The sequence below is a fragment of the Babylonia areolata genome, chromosome 31 (assembly GCF_041734735.1).
Source record: "Babylonia areolata isolate BAREFJ2019XMU chromosome 31, ASM4173473v1, whole genome shotgun sequence".
In the NCBI taxonomy this organism is placed as follows: domain Eukaryota; kingdom Metazoa; phylum Mollusca; class Gastropoda; order Neogastropoda; family Buccinidae; genus Babylonia; species Babylonia areolata.
In genome coordinates, this window is record NC_134906.1 from 13,173,763 (window position 1) to 13,192,038 (window position 18,276).

Consider the following 18,276-nt stretch of genomic DNA (forward strand, 5'->3'; position numbering starts at 1 on the left):
CAAACAAACAAACAACAACAACAGAGCAATACAATATGAATCATACCGCAGCTCATTCAGGCATACCTTGCTCGCTTCACTTAAGGTGTTGGGGGGTTAGGAGTGGTGCAACATGGAAGACTTTTTAAGGAATGGATTCACATTAATATTAAGAAACACACACACACACACACACACACAAACCCCCTGCACCCCCTAAAACAAACAAACAAACCAAAAAAAAAACACATACACTAAAGCAAATATACTTTTCTTTTGTTATTTCATTAAAATACCAATTCACACACTCATTGAAAATGTGTGTGTGTGTGTGTGTGTGTGTGTGTGTGTGTGAATAAAGAAATAAACAACACATGTCGGATCACACGTGCAGCGCAAGTGAGACGTTTGCCAGTTATCAATTCATTTTATTTTCTGTTTTATTTATTCATTTATTCATTTTTGTGTGTACGCTTAGAGTTGACTTCATCAAGATTTTGCGCCTTATAAATATTATTATTAGTAGTAGTATTTTCATTTATTTATCTGTTATTTTTTATTTATTCATTTTATTTATTTATTCATTTTATTTATTTATTTTATTTTTTCCTCAAGGCCTGACTATGCGCGTTGGGTTACGCTGCTGGTCAGGCATCTGCTTGGCAGATGTGGTGTACCGTATATGGATTTGACCGAACGCAGTGACGCCTCCTTCAGCTACTGATACTGATACTGATACTGGATCACACACGGTACCTCAAACTCAGCACACTCACAATCATAGCCCTGAAGGCCTGAACACCTCGTCTGTTTTAAGCTTTTAAGCGCAAGTTTGCCAGTTATCTATTCATTTTATTCTCTCTTTTTTTTCTTTTCTCTCTTTTTCTTTTTTTTTCCAACACACTAAACTCTGACGCCTTCTTTGGAGGGGGGTTTGGGGGCGTGTGGGGGTGTGGGGCGGAGGGGGGAGGAAGAAACCGGCAACCCCCCCCCCGAAAAAAACAAGAGAGTGATGTCCCTTATTATTGTTTACTTCCGTGAAGTAACACCCCCATTTTTTTCAGTGGTATGATATAATTATTTGCTCTGGGTTTTTTTAATGCATTGGGCCAGGACAACTGGATCCTTGTTTAAGAATCACAGCACAATATATTTTATTTGTTTTAAAAGCTAAATCGTCTCTTTGTTTCATAATATAAAGAATGCCATCACCTTGTCTTCTGCTACTGGAAAGTCGTGTGATTTTGCCGTTCGTTTGGTTTTGATTTTAAATTGGTACCTTTAGTGATATTTAACCAGCTTAATAATATTAAGCAGAATAAATGTTACGTGTCAATCGAATGAGTCAAAAATGAACTGTACATTTCTCCTACTTTGAAGAAAAAAAGAATTTCATCGAAACTTTATTCATCCATCCCACCCGCCCTCCTCCCACGACGTGGTCATAGTAGACCGCTGGAGAGTTCCTTGGATCTAGCGCTTGCGCATTCAACTTTTACTAGAAATCGCGAGCAGTGCCAGAGGCGATCGACAAAGGCAAAAGCAGCAAACATGCTCTTCCCCCATTTCTTCAGTTGATAGCCTTCATTGCTACAACCAAGCTCTGTATGTGCGCAATGAAAAAGAACAAAATATGAAGCAGAAAATCGAAGAAAGGTCTGCTCTTAACGACGTCACACTTGTGAGATACCCTTCTGTTTCCCACGTTCGGCCTCTCTCGATCGTCTTGTTGCTCGAAATTTCGGAGAGCCAGTCAAGAGCAGGGATAATGTGACGCGCCTCTAAAAGTCATGTCAACACGGAACTCTCCAGCGGTCTATTCAAGGACGGTTGGGCTTGACTTTTTGAAACATTTTATTTCATTTTTATGGTTCGATCTTTCAGGTTGAGCGTAGTGAGACTGATACTGTGATAGTTTCAGTACCACTTCACACACAGTCTCATTAAAGACAAGGAACAGACTTACAGTGATTGCACTTCACTTCCAAGACATGGCGAATGCCCGAACATTACACACTGCATTCTTAGCAATGTGCATCTTGGACGCTGTGCTCCTGGTAAGATGTGACGACAGGCCTCACATTGTCTTCGTGCTGGCCGACGATTTCGGCTTCAACGACATAGGGTACCACGGCTCAGAAATCATGACCCCAACTCTGGATCGTCTGGCGGGGAAGGGGGTGAAGTTGGAGAATTACTATGTGCAGCCCATCTGCACCCCCACCCGGAGTCAGCTGATGTCTGGGAGGTACCAGGTGAGGTTTGTGAATGAGGATCGACGTGTATGTCATACTTTACTTTTTGCGGTTTTATCAAGATTAAAAGTCCCATAGTCATTTATGGCCTTCAGGGGGTGGTGAGTTCACACACACACACACGTACACACACACACACACACACGTGCATATACTCATTATCAAATATCCTTACGCTCACACACATATATATATATGCACATACATAGTAACATACACACATGGATACCAGTGCACATACACACTGTACACAATTTAAGTGAATGCGATCAAATAGTATGAATACTTCTTTATGTGTGCATGATAAATCAAATGACATTTATGCACCAAATATATATGTATGCATACAAACTTCTACAAATGTATTTGTACCCACATGCACATGTATACAGCGGATGATTAAGGTAATCTTGATTTTGTGTACATGTGTGTGGCCATGCTGATTTTATTAGAATATCTGTATATATCCTTATGCTGCATTAGAGTTATCATCTGAAGGTAGTCGATCTGGGACCATCTAGAATTACAATAAAACAGAGTACCTGGGATACCTAGGAATATGATATTTATTTATTTATTTATTTTTATTTTTTATTTTATTTTATCAGAAGTCGATCTCAATTGATATTCGTTCTTTAATTCAATGTCTTTCCACTTTGTGTGATATTAAGTTGTGTCATGTGTGTGTGTGTGTGTGTGTGTGTGTGTGTGGAATGGAGATGGGGTTTGGGGAGGGGGAGGGGATTAAAGGGGGATATAATATATACAGAGAAAGAATAAACTAGAACAGCAGAATCACCCATCAGCAAATATCAAAGTGTAACAGCAAATAACAACAAAAACAACAACAAAAATAAATACATGTATCAATAGGTCACGCATAGAAACACTTGTATTGTTCTGTGTAACACTAACAGGGATTCAGCAATTCCGAATAAAAGTAAATGGTTGGACGTTATTTCTTGTCTGTTTTATACTGAAAGATTACTAACTTTACATGACTTTGGAAGTAAACTGACAATCAGGATACTACTGCATGTGTGTGTGTGTGAGTATGTTTGTGTGTGTGTATGACTATGAGTATGAGTGTGTGTGCTTGTTTCGCTTTTTCTCCATTGTTCCTTCTTCTTCTTCTTCTTCTTCTGCGTTCGTGGGCTGCAACTCCCACGTTCACTCGTATGTGTACGAATGGGCTTTGACATGTATGACCGTTTTTACCCCGCCATGAAGGCAGCCATACTCTGCTTTCGGGGGGGTGCATGCTGGGTATGTTCTTGTTTCAATAACCCACTGAACGCTGACGTCGATTACAGGATCTTTAACGTGCATATTTGATCTTCTGCTTGCGTATACACACGAAGGGGGTTCAGGCACAAGCAGGTCTGCACATATGTTGATCTGGGAGATAAGAATAATCTCCACCCTTTACCCACCAGTCACCATCACCAAGATTGAAACCAGGGACCCACAGATTGAAAGTCCAACGCTTTAACCACTTGTCTATTGCACCCGTCGCCATTGTTCCTATGTACGTATGTATAATACATGTATGCAAGTATATATGTATGTATGCATGTATATGTACATATATGTACCATTGTATGTATGTATTTATGAATAAAAATGTAGTGTAAAATATGAATTTAAAAAAAAAAAAAAAGTATAAAAAAAGAAAGAAAAAGAAATAGTACTAGTAACGGTGATGATTGTGTTCAGATTCACACAGGGCTGCAGCATGACATCATCTGGGCCACACAGCCCAGTGGCCTCCCCTTGGACAGCCCCACCATTGCGGAGAAGCTGAAAGAGACGGGCTATGCCACTCACGCTGTGGGCAAGTGGCACCTTGGCTTCTACAAAGAGGCCTACCTGCCCACACGCCGAGGCTTCGATTCCTACTTTGGTAAATAAGATTTTTTTACGGATATACATTTTGACTATGTTTTGTTGTCTTTGTTGTTGTTATTGTTGTGGCAATGGTTTTTTTTTTTTTTTTTTTTTTTTTTTTTTTTTTTTTTTTTTACCAGGCATTGATAGATCTTTTTACTGAAGGATCCTTTTTTTAAGTCCTGAGTCTTAGAAAATCAGAGGAAAAAGGAAAATTTCTAATAAACATGGTGTTCACACGTGAGCACATGTATACATATGTGCACATGCACTTGCACATACGCATGCATGCACACACACGTGCATGTGCGCGCACACACACTCACACACTCACTTACGCACTCTCTCTCTCTCTCTCTCACACACACACACACACGCACACACACACACACAGATCACATACACACATACAGAGTTAAAGATATTGTACCTTTCTTTTCTTCTTCCTTTTTTCACTTCTTGTCTAATGATCTATAATATTAAAAACTTCCAGACTCTTCTCAAGCCTTTGTACAGATGATGCACACTGAATGTCTATGACTCACACATGTATACGCGCGATGAGATGTTTGTATCTTAACCTTGCACCCTTTCATATGCAGTGTGATATGATACATACAGGGTTCACAAAAAGTTGAGGACCACTACATATTTTACGACACTCAGTCTGAAATTTGTATATTTTATTGTAAAGCGCAGTGAGCCCCATCTGAGATGGGGGTACTGCGCTGTATAAGCCTGCATTTTATTTTATTTTATTTTTTTTTATTTTTTTTTTTTTTATAACCACAGGTGCTTTCTTGCATAGGCGCTTCCTTTTTTTTTTTTTTTTTTAATAATTATTTTCGTTAAGATTATCTAGAATGACAAATCACGGCTACCGTTTATAAACCTTTTTTTTGGGGGGGTGGGGGGGGGGGGGGGGGGGGGGTTGGGGGGAGGGGGCGGGGGGGGGGGGGGGGAGGGGCTGAAACATTATTTTTTAAGAACACAGTTTTCAGGGGTTTTTGAAATTCTGCATGTCTGTCTAAAACAGTTGTTTGTGTGTTATAAAAAAAATAAAGGACAGTTACAGACCTTATGCATCCTGAATACTTTAAATCATCTCTTGAATTTAAAAAAAAAATTTTTTATGAGAACATGCTTATTTTTTTGTAAACTAAAGTGGTTGATAACTTTTTGTGAGTTTCAGTTTCAGTTTTTTTCAAAGAGGCATCACTGTATTGAGACAAATTCATACGCTACACCACATCCGCCAGGCTTGACCAGCACTCATGATCCAACATGCTGAGTCAGGCCTTGTCTCCACTCTGATAGGTACACAAATATATGTACAAGATAAGATAAGAAGATAAGAAGATAAGAATAAGTTTATTATCTCCAACTGGATAAATTTGGTCAGGTGCATTATCACAACATAGACAAGTAAACAACATGGGGACCATAACTGTAAAAGTCAACAACAGCTTTTATGAATATTACGAAGATACAAATGTAAAAAATATCACATACACCGTTTCATACATACATCCACACACTGCAGGTAATAACTAGTATTCTTAATGTAAAACAGAAAGAATTGAGAAACATTATTTGAATATAATTATAAACATAGCCTACTATACTGCACATTGATTATAATAGACAGATAAGATAAGAATAAAGATAAATTGCGGAAAACCGCAACCAGATAATCAGCACACACCCGCATCCCCCCCCCAACCCCCACCCACCAGACACACGCGGATTACTAGGTACACAAATATATGTATACAAATATAGGTACACAAATATACATAGGCATGCGTTCACAGCCTGATGAGTGCGTTGGGTTATGCTGCTGTCAGGCATCTGCCTAGCAGATGTTGCACTGCATATTTGGATTTTGTCCAAACGCACTGTGACTCAGACTGAAAATTGTTGTTTTCCACAGGTTACCTGACGGGCAGCGAGGATTACTACACTCATTTCCGGTGTGACGGTATGCACAGTGCCGGTACTGCCGCCACACACAGCGGTGACCCCGACAGTACGTTCTGTGGCTACGACCTGCGTGATAATGAGGTTCCGGTCAAGGACCAGTTGGAGAAGTATTCCACGCACGTTTTCACAGAGAAGGCCATTAACGTCATCCACAAGCATGATCAGTCGAAGGTGAGAGAGAGAGAGAGAGGGAGAGCACATGTAGAATTTGTATTGTCCATGTGTGTAATGTGATTGTGAAGGGGTGTGTGTGTGTGTGTTTGTGTGTGTCTGTATGTGTGTGTTCCAGTGTGTGTGTGTGTGTGTGTTTGTGTATGTCTGTGTGTGTCTTTGTGTTTCAGTATATATGTGTGTGTGTATGTGTGTGTGTGTGTGTGTGTGTGTGTGTGTGTGGAAATAACACATTGGAGATTTACACATATTGCTTGTATTATTTTTTTGCCTGAATTGTTTAGTATCATTTTCAGATTATTTTCCCCATTAATCTTGAAATATAGCTCTTCTCCTATGACTTTTTTCGTTTTTGTTTTGTTTGTTTGTACTATTTCATCTTGCCAATTTAAGAAAAAAGAAGTAATGTCGATTCTTTTTTTTCAAATGATTCTGTCTTTCGCCTGACTTTCTGTTTTATTTTTGCTTTGTTTTATTTGTAATCATATTTAACTAATTTATTATTATTTTTTTATTATTATTATTATTATTATTATGATTATTATTATTATTATTATTATTATTATCTTTTTTGCAAATCTGTCTTATCAGCTGGTGTTTGTGTGCTTCTGTTTCAGCCACTTTTTTTGTACATGGCGTACCAGGCTGTCCATTCCCCTCTTGAAGTCCCAGACAGATACACGTGGGATTATTACAACATCAAGGACAAAAACCGCAGGACCTATGCAGGTAACTGTAACACTGCACATGTCGGATGCAGCAGTTTGGCTGGTGTTGATTGATTCATTAATTGATTGATATGAATATTTATATAGCACCTACCCTCGGTCAGAGACCAAGCTCTAAGCGCTTTACCAACAAAGGGCATTTGCGCAGCAGGCTGCCTACCTGGGTAGAGCCAACTGACAGCTGCCACTGGGTGCTCATCATTCGTTTCCCATGTCAGTCAATCAGATTTCAGGCACACACACATACTCACTCAGAAAGACATGTAACATTTTACGTGTATGACCCTTTTTTGTTTATTTACCCCGCCATGTAGGCAGCCATACTCTGTTTTCAGAGGTGTGTATGCTGGGTATGTTCTTGTTTCCAAAACCCACCAAATGCTGACATGGATTACAGGATCTTTAACATGCGTATTTGATCTTCTGTGTGCGTATACACACGAAGGGGGTTCAGGCACTAGCAAGTCTGCACATATGTTGACCTGGGAGATCAGAAAAATCTCCACCCTTTACCCACACAATGTGTGAGAATAACTAGGCATAAATTACACTCTGCCTGGTGGGTACTGATAAAGGGTGGTGGAGATTTTTCCGATCTCCCCGGTCAACTTATGTGCAGACTTGCTTAGTGCCTGAACCCCCTTCGTGTGTATATGCAAGCAGAAGATCAGATACACATGTTAAATATCCTGTAATCCATGTCAGTGTTCGATAGGTTATGGAAACAAGAACATAACCTGCATGCACCTCCCTGAAAACGGAGTATGACTGCCTGCATAGCAGGTGTAAAAACTGTCATACACATAAAAGCCCACTCATATATTCAAGATCCCTTTGTTTCAGCATTATGCATACATGTAAAAGTTGCATGTGAAAGTGCTGTGATTTGTTTCCACACAAAATTTAGCATGATATACATACATTTATTTATGATGATGATGATAAATACATTGTGTGGAAGTTCAGTACTCAGCTTATATCCTTCGGAGATTGACATAAGGTCACAGCTGGGTTAACAGCAAAAGTGAGAGCAGTGGTTTCTCTACTGCAGTGGGGATCCATTTACAGCTTAGTCTTTTTGTGGACCATAACTCGCACACTAGGAATCAAGTTTTCACTGCCTGTTAGTGCTTCAGCCTTGGCTGGGGTTGTTGGCCTTTGGTGACCATCCCCATCGCTGACTGTCTTAGCTGGGCTTGTTGGCCTTTGGTGACCATCCCCACCGCTGACTGTCTTGGCTGGGGTTGTTGGCCTTTGGTGACCATCCCCACCGCTGACAGCCTTGGCTGGGGTTGTTGGCGTTTGGTGACCATCCCCACTGCTGACTGTCTTGGCTGGGCTTGTTGGCCTTTGGTGACCATCCCCACCGCTGACTGTCTTGGCTGGGCTTGTTGGCCTTTGGTGACCATCCCCACCGCTGACTGTCTTGGCTGGGGTTGTTGGCCTTTGGTGACCATCCCCACCGCTGACTGTCTTGGCTGGGCTTGTTGGCCTTTGGTGACCATCCCCACTGCTGACAGCCTTGGCTGGGCTTGTTGGCCTTTGGTGACCATCCCCACCGCTGACTGTCTTGGCTGGGGTTGTTGGCCTTTGGTGACCATCCCCACCGCTGACTGTTTTGGCTGGGCTTGTTGGCCTTTGGTGACCATCCCCACCGCTGACTGTCTTGGCTGGGGTTGTTGGCCTTTGGTGACCATCCCCACCGCTGACTGTCTTGGCTGGGGTTGTTGGCCTTTGGTGACCATCCCCACCGCTGACAGCCTTGGCTGGGGTTGTTGGCCTTTGGTGACCATCCCCACCGCTGACTGTCTTGGCTGGGCTTGTTGGCCTTTGGTGACCATCCCCACCGCTGACTGTCTTGGCTGGGCTTGTTGGCCTTTGGTGACCATCCCCACCGCTGACAGCCTTGGCTGGGCTTGTTGGCCTTTGGTGACCATCCCCACCGCTGACTGTCTTGGCTGGGCAGAGAGAGTGGAGATGTAACTAAGGCAAGACACGCTCCACTGTGAATTAGTGTTATCAAATTCTATAAAGTTGGGGCAGCTGCGGTTCTGATGGTGATAGTTGGACAGTTATCTGTCTTTCCTGTAGTTTTGTAGACCGTGGGGGCACTACACAATCGGCAGCCAGCCTCCTCCATCCCTCATGGTTGTCTTGTCCTTCTGACTGTCTCACTCAGGGTCAGACCTGTCCACTCTGAGGTGTGTCCTCCCATCTCTTCTTCTGCCTGACTCTTCTCCTTGCTCCCTGCACTGTTCCCTGCAGGAAGGTCTCAGCCAGTTCCTGATGATCGTCAGAGACATGGCCATACCACTTAAATTTCCTTTTTTTTTTCTTTTTATGACAGTGGTTAGTAGATCATCATGTGGCCTAATAGTTTGCTTGACTCTTCTACGCACTTCATCGTTTGTGATGTCAAGGATCTTCCGGAAACATCTCTTTTTTTTCTTCTTTTGTTTTTTGCTGCATCATCTGCACGGTTTCAGTGGCATTATGAGTCCCTCATACACAGCCAGACCCAGGTTCTTCTGTCGCAGTCCCAGCATCGGCAGTCCACATGGAACCATTGGTGTTAGGTTGCTATGAGGTCACACACCAGCGGGGGAAGCATCTCATCTCTGTAGCCTGTAGCATTGTGGACACTGCTATCAAAAACAAAACACACACAAAAAATGGAAGTAATGGTGGTTTGTTTTGTTGTGGTTTTTGAAGTTGTTGTTGTTGTTGTGTGTGTGTGCGTGTGTGTGTATGTGTGTGTGTGTGTGTGTGTGCCAGGCATGGTATCCTGTATGGACGAGGGTGTGGCCAATCTGACCAAAGCTCTTCAAGACACAGGCATGTGGAACAACACGGTCTTCATTTTCTCCACAGGTACGTGAATCTTTGCTTGTGACATTGTGTGTGTGTGTGTGTGTGTGTGTGTGTGTGTGTGTGTGTGCAGCTAGAAGAAGCGTGTGTATGGTGGAGGGTGTTTGTGTGCGTGTGTGGTGTGTGTGTGTGTGTGTGTGTGCAGCTAGAGGAAGCGTGTATATGGAGGAGGGTGTTTGTGTGTGTGTGTGTGGTTGTGTGTGTGTATGTGTGTGACGTGTGTGTGTGTATGGTGTGTGTGTATGTGTGTGTGTGGTGTGTGTGTGTGTGTGAATCAGAATCAGAATCAATTATAATGTCAGTTAAGCCTGAACAAGGTTTATAAGACACGCATGCAAAGTTACATGAAACCACGCACAAAAAAGCAAAACAAAAATAGATAAATATTGAACAAGACATTGAATCACTCTTGCACGCTATGGCGTTTTTAACAGCGGTTACTGACAAATTTCCCAGACAGTCCCACAAGTTTGTCTTCCAGTATTATCTGATTGGGTTTAATAATATTTGGAATGTAATTTTGAATTTTTTGTATGAATTCTATTCTAATTTCTTTGTATAATTTGCAGTCATTTCAAGAAATGAAATTCATCCTCTATTCTTTGACATTGTAAACATAGTCTCCTTTCTTTTGGAATGTTGAAATATCGGCCTTTTTCTATTGCTAAATCATGACAGGATATTCTTAGTTTGCACAATGATTGTTTTTGATTATAGTTAAGATATCCTTCAAGCAAATAAGGCTCGGTTCTGTATTCACGAGTACTTTTATTATAGAATAGTAGTTTAGATTTATTTTCAGATTTGTTTCTCTTCCAGAATAAAACATTTCCATATTCTAGTTTATTCATTATAACGTGGCTATGTGTGTGTGTGTGTGTGTGTGTGTGGCCAGAGGAAATGTGTGTGTGGAGGAGGGTGTTTGTGTGTGTATGTGTATGTGTGTTTGCACATGTGCATGCATGGGTGCATGTCTGTGTGTGTGTGCAGAGGAGGAATGCAAGGTGTGTGTGTGTGTGTGTGTGCACTTGTGTGTGTGTGTTTATGTGTGTGTGTGCAGAGAGAGAGAGAGAGAGTGAGCTGTTGTTGTTTTTTATGTGTGTGTGGGTGTGGTGTGTATGTGTGTGTGTGCATGAAGTCAAAGTATGTCAAATTTTTATTATTTCAAATTGTGCACGTGTTTGTGTGTATGCGTACGTGTGTCTGTGCGTGTGTGTGCACATGTGTGCATGCCGTGCTTGTTGCGGTGGGGGTGTAACAGACAACGGGGGAGAGATCCTGGCAGGGGGGAACAACTGGCCCCTGCGAGGCTGGAAGCACTCCCTGTGGGAGGGGGGCATGCGCGGCGTGGGCTTCGTCCACAGCCCCCTCCTCAAGAACCCCGGCACCGCCACACGGGAGCTGATGCACGTTTCTGATTGGTTCCCCACCCTCCTGGCCCTGGCCCGAGGCTCCACCAATGGGACGAAGCCCCTGGACGGTGTCGACCAATGGGCGATGATCAGGCGAGTTGGGAGCGAGGAAGGGGTGGGTGGGAGGGGTGGGGCGTGGGGGGGTGGCAGAATGGATCAGACACTCTGCGTCAGTGCCAGTCCGTGAAGGGTGTGGTTTTGGATCCCACTCTCACCCTTTTCTCCCCAAGTTTTGTGACTGGAAAATTCAAACTGAGCGCTCATCTAGCCATTCAGATGAGGAGTTGAGACTGTGTTCCCATGTGCAGCATGCACTTGGCACACTGAAAAAAGAACCCATGGCAACAAAAGTGTTGCAAGAATTCTGTTGAAGAAAACCACTCTGATAGATACACAAAATGTACAAACAACCAAAAACCAAGTACATGCAGATACATGGAAGAAGAGAAAAAAAGAAAACAGAAACATAGAGAGAGAGAGGGAGAGAGAGAGGGGGGGAGAGAGAGAGGGAGGGGGGAGAGAGAGAGGGAGAGAGATAGAGGGGGAGAGAGAGAGAGGGGGAGAGAGAGAGAGAGGGAGGGAGAGAGAGAGAGAGAGGGAGAGAGAGAGGGGGAGAGAGAGAGGGGGAGAGAGAGGCAGACAGACAAATAGACGGGCATACAGAGAGTGAAAGAGGTAATTGGAATCTGGTTATGTTTGTGCAGGAATTTTGCGTACACAATAAACTCCGCATACACACAGATCAAATGTAGTCGGGCAGGCATAAAGACACGGTAACACTCAGTTTAACGCGCGCACGCGCACACACACACTCATGCACATGCACATACACACACACATGCACATGCACACACACATGCACATGCACACGCACACACTCACAAAATGACAACAACAACAACAACAACATATTTTTCTTCCCACACACTGTCTCTGTCTCTCTGTCTCTGTCTCTCTCTCTCTCTCTCTCTCTCACACACACACACACACACACACACAAACATATAGACACACACACACACTGTGTCATATATTTCCATGCAAAAAATAGAAACCTTTTGCAGTTGACATGTTTGTTTTTTTTCCTTTTTAGCCAAGGGCAAAAAAGCACCCGATCGGAAATTCTTCACAACATTGATATCCTCTTCCCACGGAATGGAGACAACTTGTACCCAGATATTTTCGACACACGAGTTCGAGCGGCGATCAGAGACAGAGATTATAAGCTGATCGTCGGCAATCCTGGTCAGTTTGTGAGAAGGGAGAGAGAGAGAGAGAGAAAAAAAGTAGACTTGTAATAGTTGAATGAGTACACACACACACACACAGACACACACACACACACTAACACGCACACACATCACAATTATGAATAGACATTTGTTTGTTTTTGTTTCTGTAATTGTTGGCAATAGTTGGTTACGTTACTTATCATTTTGTTCTGCAGTTGCTGACAATGGTAGGTTTCATTGCTTTTTTTGTTTATTTGTTTGTGTTTGAAGATTCGAACCTGCACTCAAGCCTTTTTTTTCTTTTTTTTTTTTAACCTGAAGCTTTATAATAACAAATACAGAACACATTTTAACGATTACATTTTTTTAAAAAGTGTATCACCTGTGAGTCTTGAAGGCCTTGCCTCTCTTGTGCTTGTTTTTGTTTTTTTTGTTTTTGTTTTGTGTGTGTGTGTGTGTGCGCGCGCACGCGCGCCTAGAGTTGACTTAATCAAGATTTTGCGCCTTTTAGTTATTATTATTATTAGTCATAGTATTTTTATGTATTTATCTTTTATTTTTTTGTTATTTTATTTTATTAAAAAAAAATATATATATTTTTTCTTTTTCTTTTTTTTCCTCAAGGCCTGACTAAGCGCGTTGGGTTACTCTGCTGGTCAGGCATCTGCTTGGCAGATGTGGTGTAGCGTATATGGATTTGACCAAACTCAGTGATGCCTCCTTGAGCTACTGATTCTGATACTGTTCTGTAAATGTTGACAGTGGATAGATATATTACTGTGGGTTTTTTCTTCTTCCTTGATTGCTGACAGTGATGGGTTACTTGACTTGTTGTTGTTATCTAATTGTTGAGGTTACAAACTTAAATTGCATGTACTTTTGTTGTTGTTGTTCTGTAATTGTTGACAGTGGTTACATCCCTTTGCTAGTTTTTTGTTTGTTTGTTTGTTGTTGTTTTTTGTTTTGTTTTTTTTTTTTTTTGGGGGGGGGGGGGTTGGTTTTTTGTTGTTGTTTATTTTGTTTTACTGGTTTGGTTTAAACAAATTTCTGTTCAGAAAACATTGTATGTGTATGCATAAACAGCGGAACAACAACCACAAGTTAACAGCTTGGATCTTCTTTCTTCTTCTTCTTTTTCGTTCGTGGGCTGCATCTCACATGTTCATTGGTATGAACATGAGTGGGCTTTTACATGCATGACCATTTTTACCCCGCCACGTAGGCAGCCATACTCAGTTTTCGGGGATGGCTTATATCATTTTGTTTTTGTTTTGTTTTTTTTTGTTCAGGTAACAGCAGCTGGATCCCCCCTCCTCCCACCACCACCAGTAACAGCACGCGCACCGTCCCCAAGGTTTCCCACGATGCACCAGCAAAGAACGTGTGGCTCTTCGACATAACCCACGACCCCTACGAGGAAATCGACCTCTCGGAGAAACGCCCGGACGTGGTGAAAAGGCTGCTGGCACGTCTGGCGTCCTACAACAGCACCGCAGTGCCGCCTGTCTATCCACGGAGCGACCCTCGCTGTGACCCCAAACTCCACAACGGGTTCTGGGGCCCCTGGGAATCGTAGGAGGTTGACGTCCTTTCTGACAGCCTGAATTCAGATCCACAATGGGATTCTGCAGGCATGTGGGAGTCATAGGCCTGGCAGACAAGAGGTTGACAGTCTGGCTGTGAGTCCGAGTTCGGATCCACAACAGGATTCTGGAGCCCAGTGTGGGAATATTGTAGGCCCCGATGGATGGAGAGGTTGATGACATTCGTGTGTGTGCTGTACTGATTGCGTTCTCCACAAGGGGGAGAGCAACCCAAATTTCATACAGAGAAATACAATACAATACACTACAATACAATACATATTCACCTTTATCAAGGAATGCATTCACCAGGTGGAAGTCCTTGGGCATGACTACACTTGTCGTTTTATCTCCACAGTTGTTATCAGTTTATTTGTCTGTTTATCTTATTTGTTTACCCCTCTCACACTCCCTCCCATCCCCCCATGTTAGGTCTGTGTGGCCGGCTAGGCTACATGCAGTAAAGTCAGTGATGATGATGATGATGATGATAATGATCCTGTATTGAAGAATGCACCCACCAGTTGAGGTGGGCATTTGTTGGGTACTTTATCAACTGCAGGAGCCCATCCCTTGACTTGATTGCGTCATGGGCTGGGAACAAGAACAAGAAGCTAGCAACCTGAAACTAGACTCTACCTGGTGGTGTGACATCGTGCCTCCCACATGGTATTTCAGTGTCTCATCACACATCACACACCCCTTTCAGGAGTTCTGTTCGTTTTGTCTAGATCCGAATCTAGACTTCCTTTGCAATGCAACACGACCTCAAATAGCAAACTGGATTATCATGAGTTCATGATGATTCTTCTGTTCTGTTTTGGGGGCTTTTACAAGGTATTTAAAAAAAAACAAACCCCAATGCACAGCTAACAAACAGTTAAAGAGTGGTAACTCTCTTCCTCCCCGTGGGGATGCTGGTGGTCTTTCAATAAAAATAGCATCCCTGCCTTCTGGATATTCTGTGCTGGAAATTTCCTTTTTTTCTGTTGCTCTCTTTATTTAGGTTTTTTTTTCCCCTTCACTTTTGTCTCCTTTTTCTGCCTTCCCAGTCCATTCCACTTTCTTTTTTTCCAGCAAGCCTTGACACTTTTTTCTCATTTCCGCAGTCTGTGATGAATCTGTGCTGTTTTGCTCTGGCGACTAGGTAGTGTGAAATTGTAAACACTGGGATGGGCACATAGCTGTCTAGTTTGCAGGCTTATTTGCCTACATGGCCTTTTTTAATGTATTTTTTGTTTTATTTTGAAGCATTTTTCAACCTTTATTACAATTTTTTTGTAATATGGGGATGCTAAATTAAATGGAAGGGCTGTCGTCCTTAGCACAGCCTAGTCCTTTTTCCACTAAGGAGCTAAATGGTTAAGATAATGTGTCATGAACTGTGTTTTGTCTTGGTGGTTTTTTGTGTGTAGATGTGGCAGTTTTGTCTTGACATGGTTGAGCATTTGTATGGTTTGACAGTCCCGATATGGCCCTGAGCGGTCGGCTGGACTATAAACAGCTATGAACAGTAGACAGTAACTCTCTTCATAAACAAGGTACAGGACTTTAAGTCAGTGCTGCTTATGCTGCCGATTCAGCTAGCACATAGGAAGTGTCTGTGTTTGTTCCAATGTACCTTTTATGTACCTGTGTGCTAGCTGAATCAGTAGAATGAGCAGCTTTGACTCAGTGAAAGGTTGTGTACCTTGTGTGAAGAGATTTGCACCTCTTTATTGTTTGTTAATCATTAATTTGGTGTCATATACTGTACCATATCAAACTGATGCAAACTAGGCCTATCGGTTTGCTCTGCTTGGCCAAATTTTGCACGGCTAACAGTGAAAAGACAACCCGGCTTGCTTGGTCCACTTTTAGCCAGTAAAACGCCTCAACTCTCCTGGCCTCTTTGTTCTTTCATTTCAACCCAGTGAACAGTTTTTAACCTCCCCTAAAAAGGGGTATGGTGAGGCGGGTACTAAATACCGGGCATTTTCAAGGTAACTGTGCAGCCAGCATGCATCAGATTTTTTTTTCTGTCTGTGGGCTGCAGTGCCCACATTCCCTCACACACATGCACGAGTGAGCTGCAAACTTGCTTGACAGTTTTTATCCCCAGACGTTAAGGCAGCTATGCTCCGTTTCAGGGAATATTCATGTTTCCATAACCCACAGTACACTGACAAGGATTACAGGGTCTCCAGTGTTGCGTATTTGATCTTGTGCATGTGCATACACATGAAAAGGGACTTAACCCATTCAAACCTTGGGAGTTATTGGCCTCTACAGGCTTCCATGCCATGTTGATGCAAAAACGACGCAGAAAATGTACTGTTTTCAAAAAAAAATTATCTGGATTATGTGTGGACACTCCTAAAATTTTGTAGTAATTAGTTCCCGTTTTTGCGGTTTATGCATATGTAGGAATGCAAAAACAGTTTTAATGAGATGAATTTTCATACCACAGCAATGCTTGGATGCAAGGTTCAGTGCATGAAGCACCCGCAGTTATCTTATGCACATATGCTGACCAAGTTCGTTGCGGTCTTGCGATTTCACATGGTTTTTCTACCAGTGTAATCGTGCATAACTGTTTTCCAGGTTTGGTATATGCAGTTTTGTGGTTAGATATTGTTTGTTTGGGGTTTTTTTGGGTTTTTTTGGTAAGTTTTTTTGTTTGTTTTTTTTCAGCAGTGTGGTTCATGAGTGGTCTGATGGATGTATGATCACAAAAAAGACTTAAGATTTTCTGTGACTTGTATGATCAAAGTGATAAAAAGAAAGAAAGAAAAGAATGCTCTCAGGAAGTTAAAGAAAATATTTGAAAGATACTTGCCAATATAATCAGGAATATTAATAAATGAATTTAAAGGTAGAGGGTTTTTTGTTTGTTTTAAAGTTTATTTCATAGTAAACTTCACTTGCATGCACGCATGTATATGATCATCCATTCACACACTTCTGTCTTTGCATGCATGCTTGCATTACCTTGCTGCATATACACACACGACACAACACCGTACTCCTGTTTCAACACTTTTTTTAATTCGTTTCTCTGCGTCTCCCTGTACATTATTGTTCCACAGAACTCTGTGCAAGAAACGCTTCACAAAATCTCTTTCGTATCGTGGAAATCCATTGCAAGCGAAAAAGGGCTTCATTGACTCTGAAGATAAGAATGCATGCGCATCTGCAGCAGCACTGTGGGCAGGCAATAGTAGACGTTGGGTCTCATCTCCTGTCTTTGCTGGAAATTCTCGATAGCTTACTCGTTAAAAGCATGCTGTCACAGTGGGACATGAAAAAAAATCTAGTCAGTACAAACTGTCACGCACCACTCTTAATAAGAAAAAAAAAGAATAAAAGAAAGAAAGAAAAATATTTTAAAAACTCCATTAGAATCTCTGCCAAAGACATGGAAACATTGACACATACCTCTGCCAAAGACAGGAAAAGTTCCACCCAGGAATCTCTGCCAAGGACAGGAAAACATCCACGAAAATCACAGCTTTTCTCAAACATTTAGATATATAAATCTCTGTCACAGACAAAAAAAATATATCGACATGAATCTCTTAACCTGACACAGGAAAACATCAACAGGGCTATCTGTCAAAGACAGGAAAACATCCACATGATTATATGCCACACACAGGATAACATCCACAGGACTATCTGTCTAAGACAGGAAAACATCCACAGGAGTATAAGACCGGAAAATATCAACAGGACTATCTAAAACATGAAAACATCCACAGGAGTATATGTCTAAGACAGGAAAACATCCACAGGATACAGGAGTATATGTCTGAGACAGGAAACATCCACAGGACAAAAAGTCAAAAACAGGAAAACATCCACAGGAGTACATGTATAAGGAAAACATCCACAGGACTATCTAAGACAGGAAAACATCCAAAGGAAAATCTGTCTGAGAAAGGAAAACATCCACAGGACTGTCCAAGACAGGGAAACAGCTACAGCACTATCTGTCCAAGACAGGAAAACATCTACAGCACTATCTGTCCAAGACAGGAAAAAATATCAACAGCACTATCTGTCCAAGACAGGAAAATATCAACAGCACTATCTGTCCAAGACCGGAAAACATCCACAGGACTATCTGTCTAAGACCGGAAAACATCCACAGGACAATTTGTCTAAGATCGGAAAACATCCACAGGACAATCTGTCTA

General features: G+C 42.0%; 1 protein-coding gene across 1 annotated transcript; it reads left to right on the top strand.

Moving 5' to 3' along the window:
- The first annotated feature begins 994 nt into the window (after positions 1-994).
- On the top strand, positions 995-16,955 carry LOC143275902 (arylsulfatase B-like). Its single transcript, XM_076580226.1, has 9 exons — positions 995-1,045; positions 1,864-2,234; positions 3,951-4,137; positions 6,055-6,275; positions 6,893-7,004; positions 9,779-9,874; positions 11,133-11,376; positions 12,377-12,528; positions 13,805-16,955. The coding sequence occupies exons 2-9, from the start codon at positions 1,971-1,973 to the stop codon at positions 14,089-14,091; spliced, it is 1,563 nt and encodes a 520-aa protein (XP_076436341.1). The 5' UTR covers positions 995-1,045; positions 1,864-1,970; the 3' UTR covers positions 14,092-16,955.
- Positions 16,956-18,276: the final 1,321 nt, after the last annotated feature.